This window comes from Alosa sapidissima, chromosome 15, assembly GCF_018492685.1.
Source record: "Alosa sapidissima isolate fAloSap1 chromosome 15, fAloSap1.pri, whole genome shotgun sequence".
NCBI lineage: Eukaryota > Metazoa > Chordata > Actinopteri > Clupeiformes > Clupeidae > Alosa > Alosa sapidissima.
In genome coordinates, this window is record NC_055971.1 from 28,764,680 (window position 1) to 28,783,079 (window position 18,400).

At 46.2% G+C, this 18,400-nt stretch overlaps 1 protein-coding gene across 1 annotated transcript in view; it reads left to right on the plus strand.

Annotated features, from left to right (window-relative positions):
• The first annotated feature begins 243 nt into the window (after positions 1-243).
• pcp4b (Purkinje cell protein 4b) overlaps positions 244-18,400 on the plus strand; it is a 33,504-nt gene continuing 15,347 nt past the window's right edge. The window contains exon 1 of the mRNA XM_042063392.1: positions 244-388. Coding sequence (XP_041919326.1) covers positions 380-388 — 9 coding nt within the window. The 5' untranslated portion in view covers positions 244-379. The remainder of the gene's footprint in view (positions 389-18,400) is intronic.

Genomic DNA, 18,400 nt, shown 5'->3' on the forward strand with positions numbered 1-18,400 from the left:
AACGGCGCATTGCAATAGCAATATGCTCCAGTATCTGAAAATAAGCACCTTATTAACCGAATAATGTTCACATAGATTATGTACTAAAGACACTGCAATGCAAATTGCAATGCAAAAATAAGGAATGGGGGTTTTCAATCGTGATGAAAAACGATAAGAGAGAGTCTATGAATATTTTACAGAGAAGGGTGGTGACTTAGAGAAGCAAATTTGCCGACGGCTCTCCTATTGGTTTAGTGGGAACGTGATGACATTGAGGAGTTGGTCTTAACACTTTATAAAGCTTCCCCGTTGGTGGTCTGCCACTGTGAAATAGACGACTGTTAACTTCTGATAGGCGCTGGAAAATCCCTGTGTCTTCGGCACTACAGCAAAAAACATGAGTGAGGTAGGTAGCCTACACTTTTTGGTCTTTATAAATGTGCTATTGTGTGCGGGCGCAGCTGCCGCGAGACGAAGTGGTGCGACTATTTTCCATAACAGTCCGTCAGAAAATAGCATCCGCCCAAAATTACTCGAAATCATTTCAAACACAAGCGCAAAATGGACATTTATCAACATCGATGAGAAAGCTATGGATGAGAGTTGGATGCTGGAACTCCTCACACTGTTCCGCTTTTGATACAGACTAGCCTACGTGTAGTTGGGTGTGCGCACCGACATGAGTTTGGTTGTCATAACTAAAAAAGACTAAATCGTATCTCAGTGCTCCAACTCTTTAGGGACAGAGTTGGTCTCATATCTTTACAACAGCTTGTTCATAAGTTCTTCTCTTAAGCATGTTGGATAATGTTGACATTGCGTGATGATTGATGACAATATGAATTCTTTTTTTTTTTTCAACAAAACAGCGCGTCCATCAGAAACTGTTTTTTTTCAACAAAACAGCGCGTCCATCAGAAACTACTGCAGATGTTAGTGAGAACCACTGCTGAGAACCATTATTTATTGCATTTAGGGTAAACTCACTTTCTTGTTGAAAGGCGAAAACAGATCACCCTTCTTCCTTATTTTTAAAATTAATCACCCTACGTGTTCAAGCTAATATTCTCCGTATACGTTTAAAACATCGCTGTAGGATGCAATATCATGAAAGTTCATGGTTGGGAATGGAAAACCGCTGCTAGGGGTTTCCCGCAAAAAGCTGCCCCTTGATCCTCGCGGTCACAGATGTTCCGGCGCATCTTCTTCTGAAGTGCTCGGAGGCGGATATGAATCGCGCTTTTTCTCAGCCAAGAACGATGTATCCTCAAGTTCATCACTGCTCTCTTGCATGCCGAGCTGGGTCGTTAACGACACGAAGTCAACCTGCTTCATCTCCTTCCTGTTGCATAACGCGCCGTCAATAAGGTTGCCGCTGACGTGACAGTGGACACAGAAAATGTGCTGTCATTTACACTAAGGATTTAAGCAAAGCGTCTCCATATTTTGCAAATAAGGCGTAAACGTGTTTCTGTACTTCGTTTGTGTTTCCAGAGATTTCCAGTATAGGCTTGATAGTGGTAAGTCATATAGAATGAAGATCATCTGTGATGTTATGAATATTCAAACTGTCCTCTTGATTATAGCCTACAGCAACATAGTGAGGCTTGTTCTAATGTCCGAAAACTGAACTGGAACTATTGCAGACACCAACAGTTCGTTTCCAGAGACAGAAGGGCTTGCAGTGTTCATTAGCAATCAATCAAGCATATAGCTCACCAAATTCCGGCAGCTAGAACATAGATCAAATTTTACCCACAGCAACTTCACCCATGTGCTTTCAGTAAATGAGGTTACAGATTCATTGGTATTGACATTCAACATTTTCACTAACTGGAGAATACATTCAAAGCAACCGTAATAGAGCTTTAGACAGCTAATCACTCGGATGAGACTGTAGGCTACTTGTTCTGATGAAGTTTGATTTTCAATCAATTAATTAGCTGAGGGATATCCCTTAAGAAGCTAGAATAGACGTAGAAAGACAGTGAGAGAGAGAGAGAGAGATTGTGACTGGATCAGTTATGAATTTATACAGTTTCAGTTATACAGTGCTTGTTTTTTTATTTAAAACAAACAGCAAAAACACACTTTCAAACAATCCTGGTGGTTTCTGGATGTATTAGACAGTAGTTGGGTTGAATGATCATTTAACATTATGGACTGGGACAGGTTACTCCGAACACAGCAACTGTAATTTACAACCAGCATAAGGGTGTATGACCTGGGTTGTGTGTCCTTGATGAGGTAAGTCAGAGAGAGAGAATGAGATGAGTGTTTGTCTCTAAATGAAACAGTGGAGCAGTGGTGGTGTCTTACGTGTGTCCAATGTGTGTGTCTTACATCACTTATGATTATCCTCTGCAAATATCTGTTTTCCCTTTGAGATACAGCCGTAACACACACACACACACACACACACACACACACACACACACACACACACACACACACAGAGAGAGAGAGAGAGAGAGAGTGTGTTTTACACTGCCAGGTTTGCCGCAATATATATGGCCTTTTTGGTGGAACGCCTGTCGTTTTTACATACACAGAGGTGGAACAGGGGGTCGACGTGGTCGAATTTTACCAAGGAGGGTAGTCACAGAGAAAGAGAGAGAGAGAGAGAAAGGGAGACACACACACTCTTTACTGTCTCTCATTCTCTTCTCTTTCTCTCTGTCTCCATCTCTCTCTCTTTTTCCACCTGCACGGCCCACATACAGCCCCCCCCCCCCCTTCCTCCCTCTCGATCCCGTGCCCTAGTCAGTGACTTGCACTAAGTTGGACGGCAGTCCCTGGTGTGTGGGAGCTATCAATCTTACCTGGACACTATGTACGTGCTGTCCCAGAGGCTTGGGCAGAGGTCTGATGAAGACAGATAGATGTCCCTGCATTCTCTCCACCCTGCTCCACCCAAACGTTACGCCTGCATCTGCTTTCCATCCTGAATCCTTATCTGCATCTGCACCCATTTCTTTACAGTTGCATTGCTTTTTTTATGTGGTAGTGGTAGTTATTTTGAAGAGGGACGCCTCTTGAAATACAGCATTTTGTTTTGTATTATTATTTTGATGGACTGGTGGTAAATAATGTTCATATTATTAATTTCTGTCCGTGTTGTTCTTTGAATAGGTAAACAATTTTTCTTCAAAAGAAAGAATGTTGTATTTGTGAGCATAGTGAAATCCTTTGATCTTACCATGACTCTGTCCACTTGCTCAACAGCACATCGTGGTTGAAAATGTGCAAGGAAGATGAACTACAGTCATTTCCTGTGTATACCGCATTGTGTATAAGGACAGTGTTTTATGCAAGTTACAAAAACAAAACCATATTACAGTAATACCATATTAACTGCCCCCGTGTATTAACCTCATAGCTGTAGAAATTTTGCAAAATCAACGTATAAACCGTGGCTAATAGTTGGGAAATTACGGTACGATTGTAAACCAAACCAAGCAGCAATGTGTCAACATAGCACCAGTGAATGCCACAGTTACTAATTATATGTCCAAAGCACATGAGGTTTGCCTTTTATGAGTGTCAACAACACCGAGAAAGCAGCTCATCTCCAGTGGGCATCTCCTGTCCCTCGCCAAAGAGCCGCCATGCTCCACACTGCTATTGATCTCCCCCCTCAACCGCTCACTCACATTTTGCACGGCAGGGTCTAATTAACTTCAAAGGCGTAGGCAAGCAGCGAGTGCGAGCACAGCTTCCCTGCTCACCGACACAGACTGGGCTGATGCACGACGCGTCTGGGGAACGGATGTACCCCCCCCCCCCCCCCACCCTTTACTCCTCCAGTAGTTTCGCATTCACTATCCCCCCCCCCCCCCCCCACCCTTTACTCCTCCAGTAGTTTCGCATTCACTATCCCCCCCCCCCACCCCCCACCCCCCTGATTTCTGCTTTATTAGCCTGACCCACCACGTTTCTTTTTATTTATTTATTTATTTATTTATTTATGTTTTTGGCCAACATGCCAGACGGGCTGTGGTGCACGGTGGCACAGTGTGGGGAGCAATACTAATTAGCAGGCTTCAGGAGTCGGCTCGAGCAGCGCAGCCCCAGATATCTCCAGTGAGGCCATTAGCACATGTTCTGCTTCTGCTCAGAGCTATTGCAGTCTCAAGGAGCTGTGAAAAAAGCAACTGGTTCATCAAAAACAACATATGGCGTTATCTGCTGCCTCGTTATGTTGCCTCCATTTACCTGGTCCTGGGGAACAGCCAGGTTTTCTCTCAGAACCAAATGGAGGAATACCTCTTGTGAAACTGAAGATGCTGTAGGCCTACCTGTGATTATGTTAGGGCACATTGTTGTTATTATACTAGGAATGTCGGATCTGTGCTTATATAAGGGCACATTGTTTTTATTTCCGATGGGAATGCTGGACTTGTGCTTATATTAATCTAATCTAATGTAATCTAATATTAGGTCACATTGTTTGTATTATATTGGGAATGCTGGACCTGTGCTTATATTAGGTCAATTGTTTTCATTTCTGATGGGAATGGGGGCATTTTATGGATGTTGATGTGATGATGAAAGATACTCATGCAGAGACCAAGCTCCTCCATATATATTGGTTCACTCTTCTGGAGACTTATAATGGCCACAGTAAGGCAGTAACAGTGTTCCTGCAGTACCTTTCAGGTAGGTAGCCTTAATATCATATTTGTGTGTGTGTGTGTGTGTGTGTGTGTGTGTGTGTGTGTGTGTGTGTGTGTGTGAAAGCAGCTCCTGAGTGCAAGCGCTCCAGCGTACTGTACGTGTACGTGAGTGAGTGAGTGAGTGTGTGGGTGAGTGAGTGAGTGAGTGAATGAGATATGGGGCCTATGTTAGTAAGTGAGTGAGTGAGTGTATGAGTGAGTGAGTGTGTGTGTGAGTGAGTGAGTGAGTGAGCAGCACACGGTCACAAAGCTGTTCTAATCTGATGCTGACAACTCTCCAATAATTGCCGTCCCCATTTTCACTGCGCGGCAGCTCTCTCTCCCCACGCCTCTCTACTTCCACACACACGTCTTCACACATCAGCGCACCGGCTCCCCTCATCCATCTTTCCCTCTCTCTCCCCATCTCTCCCTCTCTCTCTCTCTCTCTCTTTTTCTCTCCGTCTTTTTCTCCCTCTCTCTCCCATTTTTCCATTTTTTGTCTTAAACTCACTCCCCATTCTGACTCCCACTTACCCGTTTCTTGGTCTCTCTCTCTCTCTCTCTCTCTCTCTCTCTCTCTCTCTCTGTGTGCGCCCGATTGCTTTACGGCACTCTAGAGGCCCTGCGCTGCTTGCCATATTTCCAGGCATCTGTCAGAAATGAGATTGGACATGTGCTGTCATCACTCGCTGTACTCACACTCCCGGGCCCCGCACCCCCTCTGGTTGCTGTTGATAATGATTTTTCTTCTCCTCTCTTTTCTTGCGCTCTTAAGCCGCTTGCTGTATTATGCTGTGAGGACGAAGCCTATCTCCGCTCTTCTCTCTCTGGCAGCAGCTGTGTGCCAGTCCTGCACTGTAAGAGGGTCGGGGGAGGGTTTTGTTTTTGACAGACAGACAGACTGAGTGTGCTACCTGGTCTACACAGGCTAATGATGCCTCTGCCTGCCTACAGTATATGCTGAAGAGCTCTGCTAGCACATGGCTACTTGGCTCTCAGCTGCAGGATTTGGATTGTTCTGGAAGGTGGCGGATTGCCACTGATGCACCTCACTCTGTTTCTCCTTACTATCTCTCCCTCTTTCATTTCACTCCCCCATCTCCCTTACTGGCTCTCCATTTCTCTCTCTCTCTCTTACTGGTCTTCCATTCCTCTCTTTTTTTTACTGGCTTTCCATTTGTCCCTCTCTCTCTCTCTCTCTCTCTCTCTCTCTCTTACTGGTCTTCTATCCCTCTCTCTTTCTTACTCGCTCTCCATTCCTCTTTGTCATTCTTACTGGTCTTCCAGTCTTCTCTCTCTCTCCTCCTTCTCTTCCTCTGTCTCCCCCCCTCCTCCTTTTTAATTCAGTCCCTTAAGTGCAGTGTTTACTGTGCTGCAGTTTGTCTCCATGTCTGCGCCTGGTCGGCATCAGTAAATCGCAGCGTTAGCCTTTCAGGCTCTCTTGCTCAGCAGCTGGTGGTGCTGGTGGTTGGGGCGGGGGCTCACGGGTAGGATGGGGTCAGTGTGTGTGTGTGTGGGGGGGGGGGGGGGGTTGGGGGGGGGTTGGAGAGTGGGATGTCCCCAGAAATGAAGTATTAAGCAGCTTTGCGTGGCGTACGTGTGTCACAGAGGCTGGATTAGGTGATTTCATGGATTTCATATCTGAGTTGTGATGTTCGGACAGCTTGACAGAACCCCCCCCCCCCCCGAGTACGTACTTGCCGGGAGATGTGACTTAGCTCTTGACACCAAGGGGGTTAAACTGGCTTAGCCTGCGCCAAATGGCGGTGGTCGATTGGTCCCCACGTCGGTATGGCAAGGGCAGGGTGGCCCCTTGTAGCAGGGGCAAATCTGTTGCGATGCCCGTGGTTTGATGGTCAAAGCTTAAAGAAGAAAATCCTCTTGATGCCCGAGTCAGGGCCCCTCCTTACCCTGGCGATGGGCAGAAGGGACAGCTGTTGATCCCTCAGAGCAGGAGAAAAACACACACAACAACGCAAATCAAAACAACAGAGTATTATTATGGCCTGGAATATGACGTATGGGGATATGATTTTAATGTGAGGATGCTGTTCCAAACTCAAAGCCTCTTCTCTTTAGTCTTCGTTTTTTTATTATGAGAACTTTGCATTCCAAACAGCTATGCTTCACCATAATTGAGTGTGTGTGTGTGTGTGTGTGTGTGTGTGTGTGTGTGTGTGTGTGTGTGTGTGTGAGTGTGTTTGTGTGTGAGTGTGTGTGTGTGTGTGTGTGTGTGTGAGTGTGTGTGTGTTCTCCGTGGAATGGTTATTAAGTAATGGCAGCAGTATATGCTGAACATACCAGATGCAGAAAGTAAATCAACAGGGTATGAATATTTGAATGCCAATTTTCCTCAATGAGAGGATCATAAATCTTTACACACACACACACACACACACACACACACACACAATCAACAGCAGCCACACACATGCATACAGTACATACTAAAACACACACATACACACACACACATACACACACACACACACACACACACAGAGACACTCTGAGCCTCAGCCACACACACACACAAGTGTGTGTTAAGATTGAGTGTGTCTCTATGTCCATGAGAATAATTTATTGTTGTAATGTGGCTGTTTTTCTTTTTGATCGCTATCACACCATTCACTAATCTCTCATGCTTCACACACACACACACACACACACACACACACACACACACACACACACCAGACCGTAATGACCGGCTGCCACGGGCCCACACATTGTTTGGCAAGAGCCACGTATATCACTAAATTAAATCGATAAAACAAATGGACAAGTTTATTAGCGCCTTGGTGGAGATGCCTACTCAGGATAGCAGCAGCGACAGCAACAACATCATCAGCGTCTAGCCCCCGACTGATGAGCGAGCGCGAGAGGCCACGGTACGATGCGATGCGTCACATTAAAAAATCCCCTTATTCCCGCTAATGTCTTTTCTATTGAGGCACATGACAGGCGAAGTGATTGACCAAATAAGTGGGGATATCGTTGATTCTCATTACGTGGCGAATCTGAGCACTCCAATTGGGACTCAATTGGTAATAATAATATCTTGTGGAGCGTCTGTCTTTGCGTCCTCTCTCACCGACTCACAGATTGGCGTTAAAAGCGCTCGTTCCAAATGCAGCTGGTCTTGGATGCAGACGGGGCTGGCCGTGGCCTTATAAGACAGGGAGATATAGTGTCCCTATATGGCCTCGTAATCACCAGGGTACACACACATTCATCTGCACAATGCAGCTCCACAGTGCAGGCTGTGCTGGCTGATCAGCTGCTCTGAATGAAAAGAATAATCTCTCATTTGTAGCTCTGCTGTGCTGTGCTGTGCTGTGTGGGAGGCTATGACCAGGGTCCTCTGTGCTGTGCTGTGCTGTGCTGTGTGGGAGGCTATGACCAGGGTCCTCTGTGCTGTGCTGTGCTGTGCTGTGTGGAATAGTATCACTAGGCTCCTCTGTGCTGTGTGGAATAGTATCACCAGGCTCCTCTGTGCTGTGTGGGAGGCTATCACCAGGCTCCTCTGTGCTGTGTGGGAGGCTATGACCAGGCTCCTCTGTGCTGTGTGGGATGCTATCACCAGGCTCCTCTGTGCTATGTGGAATAGTATCACCAGGCTCCTCTGTGCTGTGTGGAATAGTATCACCAGGCTCCTCTGTGCTGTGTGGAATAGTATCACCAGGCTCCTCTGTGCTGTGTGGAATAGTATCACTAGGCTCCTCTGTGCTGTGTGGGAGGCTATCACCAGGCTCCTCTGTGCTGTGTGGGAGGCTATCACCAGGCTCCTCTGTGCTGTGTGGGAGGCTATCACCAGGCTCCTCTGTGCTGTGTGGAATAGTATCACCAGGCTCCTCTGTGCTGTGTGGGAGGCTATGACCAGGCTCCTCTGTGCTGTGTGGAATAGTATCTCTAGGCTCCTCTGTGCTGTGCTGTGCTGTGTGGAATAGTATCACCAGGCTCCTCTGTGCTGTGTGGGAGGCTATCACCAGGCTCCTCTGTGCTGTGTGGGAGGCTATCACCAGGCTCCTCTGTGCTGTGTGGAATAGTATCACCAGGCTCCTCTGTGCTGTGTGGGAGGCTATGACCAGGCTCCTCTGTGCTGTGTGGAATAGTATCTCTAGGCTCCTCTGTGCTGTGCTGTGCTGTGTGGAATAGTATCACCAGGCTCCTCTGTGTTGTGTGGGAGGCTATCACCAGGCTCCCCTGTGCTGTGTGGGAGGCTATCACCAGGCTCCTCTGCTCTATTTATTGTTCTGGGTGTTTTCTCAAAGCTCAGGGACCCAGAGCTGCGTCAGCAGAGGTGTTGTATCCCCCACTATGTATTTTTATATGATCCCTTGACACACACAAGTAGTGTATGTGTGTGTGTCTGTATTTGTGTGTGTGTGTGTGTGTGTGTGTGTATACATGAGACAAGTGTGTGTGTGTCTCTGTGTTTGTGTGTGTGTGTGTGTGTGTGTGTATGTGTGTGTGTGTGTGTTTGTGTGTGTGTATATATGAGACAAGTGTGTGTGTGTGTGTGTGTGTGTGTTTTGGGGATGGGTGAATGTGTCCACGGGTGCTCCTGCCATGCACTACAAATATTTCCTCCCACGGAAAAATCATTACGCCAATTCATTCTTATGGTCCCAGGATGAGAACAGCCCAATTCATTCTTATGGTCCCTGGATGAGAACAGCCCAATTCATTCTTATGGTCCCAGGAGGAGAACAGCCCAATTCATTCTTATGGTCCCAGGAGGAGAACAGCCCAATTCATTCTTATGGTCCCTGGAGGAGAACAGCCCAATCAATGCAGCGGCGCCTTCTATTCCCCCCCACCTATAGAGCAGCAAAGAGCAGAGCGCAACGTATTGCTCTGCAAACACAAATAGATCCCATGCCACCTCCACCCTGTATGTGTAACTTCATTAATCAGTAACACCAATACACCAACTGGGTCTAATGAAAATGTGATGAAAAATAGTGTCTTGTGTGCGGGTGGAGTCTCAGGATTACACATAGTCTACACACAACCTGCATAACAGCTCAGCCTGAAAGCCAGGGGTCTAATGTAGACCAACCACATCGGCCCCATACTCTGTTCAGCTGCCGAACTAGGAACATTCTAATGAAAGGATGCATTCATCTCTATTTTATACACTCTATGGTTCATTATCAATGTAAGATGTATGTGCAATATGCTATTCTTTAGAAGGTTCATTATGCAACATTCTAATAATACCAGTGTGGTGGTAGGTTACCCGCTGAAGGGAAATACACACACAGGCCGATCAGCAATGAGAGATTTATTTGGAACTGGTAATGGACGTGCCAGGGATGGAGGCTTTCATTTGTTGCTAAAACATCTTTCGTTTATGGTTTGAGGTGTTGTATTTCAACCCTCAAAAGCCAGAGTAAGTGCTTTCTCAGCTCTATGTGAGTTTTTAAAGAGGGAGAGGATTTTGAAGGTATACCTTTGATTTGCATTCAGCTAGCTACTGCTTCATCATGGTCTATGAGAAACAGAATATTCTGACCTGAGTGTAGGATTTATTATCATTACTATTATTACTATTGTTATTATTGTTATTATTATTATTGTTATTATTATTATTATTATTATTTATTTATTATTAATTTATTGACTTTTTAATTGATTTATTTTTTATGGGGAATGCTTTATACTTCTTAGCTAATGTTGACAATGTGACTGCTATCTTTAATCTCCTTCACTATATCACTTTTGTCTATCAGAGCTATGTATTGAGTGTCGTACTGTAGTTTGTGGTGTGTATGTTTCAAGTTAAATGTGACTGTAAATGTAACGTCTCATTCTTTTCTAATAAAAAATGTTAATCACAAAAAAAAATCATGGTCTATGAGAGCAGCAGTGTGTCTCTGAGGCTATATTCACTCTTAAATATAACACAAGCTGTAAAGAGATCCTCCATACACGATCGGCAGACCTGTCTCCTCCTCATGCTCCTCTCTAGAGCTCAGTAAACCAGCTGCCCACTAATCAAATCAGCCATCACACCTTGATTCGCCGCAGAAGATGATTCAAACGAAATATTGATGGATTCAGTGATTGGAAGTTGATAAGTGTGAGCTGAGTAGTCATGTGCAGTCAGTCACTGAACAGTCAGGATGTTTTACAGTGATGCCCCCTCCCCTCCCTGTAGGGTAGCTACAGTATATTGACGAGTGCTGTCAGATATTCAATTAATAAAACATCAATCCCAGTCGTAAAACATTCACTGGGCTGACAACATAAGCAAAGTGAGTTTTTTTTAATGATAGTGAGAGGGAGAGATGGAGAGAGAGAGAGAGAGAGAGAGAATTATGGTGGAAAGGGAAGGATGGAGAGAGCACAGAGAAAAAGATAGAGAGAAAGAGATGGAGAGAGAGAGAGTTATGGTGGAAAGGGAAGAGTGGAGAGAGAGAACAGAGAGAAAGAAGGAGAGTTGTGGGGGAGAAAGATGGAGAGAGAGTTATGGGGGAGAGAAATGGATGGAGAGAGAAAAAGAGGAGGTAGAAAGAGATGGATAGAAAGCAAGAGAGAGAGAGAGAGAGAGCAGTCTGCATCCCATCAGCCCTCGAACCCTGCAGCCATCTCTCCAAACGTTAAGTGGGCATCTGCCGTTTAATCAGCCATGTTTCCATCTCCAAAGCTGCATAAACACTCTGGCGGGCCGCAAAGCACTCTGGGAGAATGGTCTGGGGCTTGCTCAGTGTAATTACCCCCAAGACACGGCAACAAATAATGTCAAAATAATCCGCTAAAAGCCGGCCGGCCGTCAGCGCACTCAGTACACTGCTCCCGCATGCTGGAAACCAAGAGAGGAGAGAGGATGTGGTGGTGTGTGTGTGTGTATGTGTGTGAATGTGTGTGTGTGTGTGTATGCACGTGTGTGTGTGTATGCACGTGTGTGTGTGTATGCACGTGTGTGTGTGCGGTTTGTGTGAATGTGGTTTGTGTGAATGTGTGTGTGTGTGTGTGTATGCATGTGTGTGTGTGTATGTGGTTTGTGTGAATGTGTGTGTGTGTGTGTATGCACGTGTGTGTGTGTATGTGGTTTGTGTGAATGTGAATGTGTGTGTGTGTGTGTGTGTGTGTGTGTGTGTGTGTGTGTATGTGTGTGTGTGTGTGTGTGTGTGTGTGTGTGTGTGTGTGTGTGTATGTGTGTGTGTGTGTGTGTGTGTGTGTGTGTGAGTGTGTGTGAGTGTGTGTGTGTGTGTCTGTGTGTGTATGTGAGTGTTTGTGTGTGTGTGTGTATGTACATGTGTATGTGTGTGTTAAAAGTATATGTGGTACAGAATGATCAGTGTGGAGGAGTGCCAAGTAAAAGTGAGGTCTGAAATAAATGGATGATTGTGTAGCGGTCAGAAGGGAAAGGGCTGACGCAGAGAGACCTTCACACACAGCAGCCATCACAGTGCCAGCGCGTCTGCATGGGTTTGTTTTGTTGTGTGGTTTATGTGAGTTTGTGTGAGTGTGTGTGTGTGTGTGTGTGCATGTGTGTGTGTGTATGCACATGTGTGTGTATGTACTATGCACGTGTGTGTGTGTGTGTGTGTGTGTGTGTGTGTGTGTGTGTGTGTGTGCCAGTGCCACAGTGGCAACACGTCTGTATGGGTTTGTTTTTTTGATTGTCTTCCTGTTCATCTGTTGCTACAAACTAGTTACTGTAATTGCTTAAAATGAGTTTACAGGAGATAACAATCAGTGACTGCTGACAAAGAAAGAACAAGCTTATGACAAGGATTATGCAAGATGTTACATTGAGGCAGAACACACATCATCATTCATTTAGAAACTTTGTTCATTTAAAGAGCACCACCTATCCGTCATAATTTGCTGCTAGGATAGCACTTTTTGTACAGTTTTGGATCCCATTACAGGAGATGAGCAGCTGTTCCTCAGGAGTATAGTGCGAGTGGAAAGATCTCATTATGTGGCTACGCTGGAGACGGCAGAGCTAATTTAGAGCGGGGTTGATGCTGAGGTGACTCGCCGAGGGAGAGGCGCACCGCAGGTTATCCGCTGGTAACGAGGCCAGGGACGCAAGCTCCCCGCTGACTCCAGAGGTCACGGGCAAGGTCAACGGAACACTCGAGAAACTTGCGTACAAGCCTTTTCGCTGTGCGCGCTCGCCAAGTCAGGCCGGTACGCGTCCAGGCGAGGCCATCCTCGCCCTGCTTTTCTATTTATATTTGTGTCGAGAGAACTGCCTCCCTAGTCTGAGTTCAATCTTTTGCCCACTCTTGCGGAACAATGTAAGTCGAGTTTTTTAAAAAGAAAAAAGAAAAGATACAGCAAGTTATCTCTGAGGATGAGCGACAGCCGCATAAGTACATGAAACACAAAAAGAACAGACTACAGGGGCTTCACTGCGGGGGAGCGCTGGAGCATCTCAAAGCAATATGCCTCCTCTAAAGCAGCTGGCAGCCCCATCGTAAATCATCGCTCTTGATGACAGGTAATACCTGCCAGTCAATCTCCTCAGCGTCAGCTTCTGTTAGTGCTGAGCGTACCTGCTGCTCGCCTGCGCAGGGCTTCCACTGCCTACTGGGTTTGTTTTTGTTTGTGTGCCTCTTTGCTTGTTTATTTGTTTTCCTGATTGCTTTCGGCTTCCCCTGCCTTCCTGTAAGCCCTGATGTGCCACGGACCTCGATGTTGAACTCTCGACAGATTTCAGGTTTTAGCCTCAGAGAAACAGTGGACGGGTGAAAAAAAATACCCCAGATTTAAATAGACACGTGTAACTAAAATGGCCAAACCTCTGTACTTATATTCACCTAACGTTCCAGGGTAATTTTAGAAACAACATTAGCGTAGAGTAAAGAACTGAGAGTGAATAACCCCGAGGTGGCTAGCCTTAGGTGTGCTGTAACCTTCTCTGTGGGGATGCACGCACTGCTCGTCCATTCGAATTACATCACCCCATTTTACAGATGGAGTGTTTGTGTCAATCACTCAAAGAGGCAGCATGCAAATGCAGCTTTTTTCCTGTCGTTCCGTTTCCTCCCTTCAGGGGTGCATGGTGTCACGAACAATACATCAGATATTTATGCAAGACTAAGCACATGGAGATCGTTGTACAGCAAGCTGAGTACAGTGTGTGTGTTTCTGCTGTTGTTGTTAAAGATTTACAATAGGGAAGGGGCATCTACAGTGTAAATTGAAGAGAAATAATTACAGCCTTCAGAAATCATTTTGGCCTCCATGTCATGTGAGCTGGGGAGAGCTGACTGTTCTCTTGTGGCTCATTGCACTGTGAAGCACTGAATGTGTCTGTCTTCATTTTGGAGGCATGTGTTGCTGCAACGTGAGCAGATGCTTTTTTTTCACCCAGTCGGTGCACTCTCATTGCCTTCAATGCAAAGCCAATCAGCCAATCAGGAGGCCTTGCCACCCAGTCCCCTCCGCGTGTGAAAAATACCCCCAGTCGCCTCGGTGGGCATGTCATTTCTCCTTAACCCCCCCCATGAGATGGAAGGGATATGATGGAAGCCCTCACACACTCCCCTCGCTCCTTCACACACTCTCCTCACTCCTTCACACACTCTCCTAGCTCCCTCACACACTCTCCTAGCTCCCTCACACACTCTCCTCACACTCCCCTAGCTCCATCACACACACTCTCCTCGTTCCCTCACACACTCTCCTCACACTCTCCTAGCTCCCTCACACACTCTCCTAGCTCCCTCACACACTCTCCTCGTTCCCTCACACACTCTCCTCACACTCTCCTAGCTCCCTCACACACACTCTCCTCGTTCCCTCACACACTCTCCTCACACACTCTCCTCACACACTCTCCTCGCTCCCTCGTTCAATCTGGCTCTCTTGCTCTCACTGCCGCCGTCTGTGGCCTACTTCTGCGTCCCCTGCTTAAATTCTTAATGGACAGTGAGTGCCGTGTGGAACCTTGTTCAGACTGCGTGCAAGCTGCCTGCCCGTCCCTAAAATAGAGCTACATACGGTATTATAGATTTATTATTTATTTATTCTCGTAATTCTATCTCCCCCCTCCCGTTCAGCCACTTGAGGAATTGGACCTAGTTGTCTGCTGAGCCCCATGTGCCTCCCAGTCTGAAGCGTTACATTATAGAGAACTTCTTACAATATTAGTGTTGTTTATGCACATTTTTGGAAACTGAGTCTCAAAACTTGTACACCACAAACTACACACGACATGTGAAACGTGTTATATTGCCTACTACGTCAGGCTTCCAGAATTGAATTGAAACTGGCTCTTAAATTTCATTTCAATTGAGGTACCAAACAGGAAGCAGAATTGCAATTCGAAATTTGAACAAACCTGTACTATGTAAATGAAACACTGCACCCAGAACTACATTGTCCCTTTTCAAAAAAAAAATGTAATTACTTTTCTATCAAGCACTAACTAGTGCAGACTAGTGTGATGGATCTAAAACCCTTTTATCTTTAGTAGGCTTATGCTGGTATTGTGGAAGAAACAGCAGAGCGCAGTTACCATCTCAGCAGTCAGAAGCCCTAATTGCATTGCGGTTGCTGTAGGATGGTGTTTAATCTGAGGATGAGTTAGTGCCAAGTGACAGGAAGTCAGAGGAATAGGAGCACCTGCAGGGGTGACAGGCCAAAGAGAGATTTGGGAGGCATCCTGCAGCTATCAGGGCTCATAACGAGGAGCCCAAATTGAAGACCTTGCTCTTTTCAGCTCATTTGCTGGTGTGTTTGTGTATGTGTGTGTGTGTGTGTGTGTGTGTGCCTATGTGAGTTTGGTTTTGTATGAATGTATGTGTATGTAGATGCAGCTGTGTGTGTCTTTGTCTGTATGTGTGTTTGCACATGTTTGTGTTTGTGTGTGTTTGTGTGTGTGTGTGTGTGTGTGTGTGTGTAGATGTTTTTGTATGAATGTGTGTAGATGCAGCTGTGTGTCTGTGTCTTTATGAGTGTTTGCATGTGTGTGTGTGTGTGTGTGTGTGTGTGTGTTTGTGTGTGTGTGTGTGTGTGTGTGTGTGTGTGTGTGTGTGTGTGGGAAGATGCTGCTCTGCTCTCACTCCGTGTGGCACACATAAGTTGGCAGGGCGTAATTTAGGGCATCCAAACCAACAGGGATGAGTCATACAAGCCCCCTCCATGGCAGAAACCAGTCCCGTGCTGGGAGACCAGGAGCTTTCGCCCCTATCTAAACATATCTGATCCTCTTCAGAGCTTTCGCCCCTATCTAAACATATCGGATCCTCTTCAGAGCTTTCGCCCCTATCTAAACATATCGGATCCTCTTCAGAGCTTCCGCCCCTATCTAAACATATCGGATCCTCTTCAGAGGTGGACGAAGTGAAGGAATGGAGTGTTCATGTTGGAGAGGGTCCTGCTCCTCTTGCTGTTCCAAACCCTAGATCTACAAATGGATGCAGGGTCCTCCTTTTCCTGCTGTTCCAAACCCTAGATCTACAAATGGATGCTCCTGAAGGCTCATGATGGAGAATCTCCTGAGCCGCTGACTAAAGGAAGAAATCCTGACTTTGTAACATGGGGATGATTTTCTAATTCAGAGCCTTTCACAACGTTCCTGTTTAGACAGATGGTTTCCTGGGCTGGACATGGAGGCTGTTTAGAGAGATGTGTCCTGGGCTGGACATGGGGCTGTTGGATGTAGAGCTCTGGGCTGATGTTCTGCAGTGCACACAGGGCATGATCACTCTCAATTTCTTAAATTTGCAGGTTTGAAAGAAGAGGTTTGTAGTTTACCTACTATACGGGGCAGCCGTGGCCCACTGGTTAGCACTCTGGACTTGTAACCGGAGGGTTGCCGGTTCGAGCCCCGACCAGTGGGCCACGGCTGAAGTGCCCTTGAGCAAGGCACCTAACCCCTCACTGCTCCCCGAGCGCCGCTGTGGTTGCAGGCAGCTCACTGCGCCGGGATTAGTGTGTGCTTCACCTCACTGTGTGCTCGCAGTGTTTCACTAATTCATGGACTAATTCAGAGACCAAATTTCCCTCACGGGATCAAAAGAGTATATATACTTATATATATACTTATACTTATACTATTGAAGAGACATGTCATTGTCATTGTGTAGTTGCTAAGGCCCCTCAACTCCTCCTGTCTCTGTTTGGAGGAGATGGAAGAAAAAAGAAGCGAAGGAATTGTGACCTCACTCAGTTGTACTGTGTGCTGCATCTTGGTGCCATGACAACAACAGCCTCAAGGTTCTTTTTTTCTTTTCTTTTTTTTTTTTTCTGGGGAAATACGGGGGATGCTGGTAACTTCCCTTTCTGTCCTCTCTGAAGCAAGCTGCTCAGAAGCCTCAGCTTGAATAGGTTTCATCGTCATTGTCTTCATCATCATCATCATCATCATCATGATGTTTGTCGTCTTCTTCAGATAAGACAAGCTCTCTCTCTCTTTCTCTCTCTTCATCTCTCTCTCTCTCTCTCTCTCTCTCTGCCGCTAATGAAACCAACACACAACCAAAAGCAATCTCGCCAATTTCACACTCCATTAGACTGACTAAGCATGAGGTTGGAGAGAAAGAAGAAAAAAAAGGATAAACAATTTGAGGGAAATCTGTATGGCAAAGGCCAATTGGCACGAAACAGCATATTTAGTGGAGATACATAAAAAGTAAACAAGTAAACAAGCTGTTTGTCTATCATTTGCTCCCTTGTTTTTATTGTGCACTGTGAGAAGGGAAGACAGCAGCAATCTGAAGTCTTACAGTATACTGGCTGCCTAGGAGTCTGCAGCTGCAATTTAGAGTGTGCAACTGTTGAGAAGATTGGATACATTACTCTGCCCTCAACACACACACACACACACACACACACACACACACACACACACACACACACACACACACACACAGAGACATATGCAGTCCCACATGCACATCAAATAGGTTCTCATTTCACCAGTAAATCTCATTAAGATCCTCCATGCATGTATTTTAATAAGCCACACCTAATTGCATCCGCACCTCCTGGCCTAATGCAGGAACATAAACTAAAGAAGCAACTTCGCCCCCCCCCCATCCCCCCCCCCCCCCCCCCAGCAACTCCAGCCAATCAGAATTGAAACGGGCTCTGGCAGTCCAGGCAGTACTAAATCACACAGAGCAATTTTTCACGAGGCGGTTATTTGTCGTCTGTCGTAAAGTGCAGGCAAATGTGGCCGGGCTAAGACATAGATTGTCAGATCGTAAAGAGCCACAGGAGCTTTCTAAGTACAGCACTGTACTCCTCCTGTGCTGTGCCCAAGGGCCCTGTGCTCCTCCTGTGCTGTGCCCAAGGGCCCTGTGCTCCTCCTGTGCTGTGCCCAAGGGCCCTGTACTCCTCCTGTGCTGTGCCCAAGGGCCCTGTACTCCTCCTGTGCTGTGCCCAAGGGCCCTGTACTCCTCTTTACTCCTCCTTTACTCCTCCTGTGCTGTGCTGTGCCCAAGGGCCTGAGGGACCCAGAGAGACCAGACAGGAGAACAGTAGAGCAAGAGACATAAAGATGGAGAGAGAGGGAGAGAGATGAAGATGAAGAGAGAGAGACATCACTATGGTGAAAGAGAGAGAGAGAGATGAAGATGGAGAGACATAAAGATGGAGAGAGAGAGACCACTATGGTGAGAGAGAGAGATGAAGATGGAGAGAGAGAGATAGACAGAAAGATGGAGAGAGAGTGAAAGAGACTCAGTGAGGATGAAGAGAATCTGCCATCTCCCCAAAACTCCTCTCTACACTCATCTGTCACATGTACAGAACACAGAACTTTACCCTCCACTGCCCCTATATGT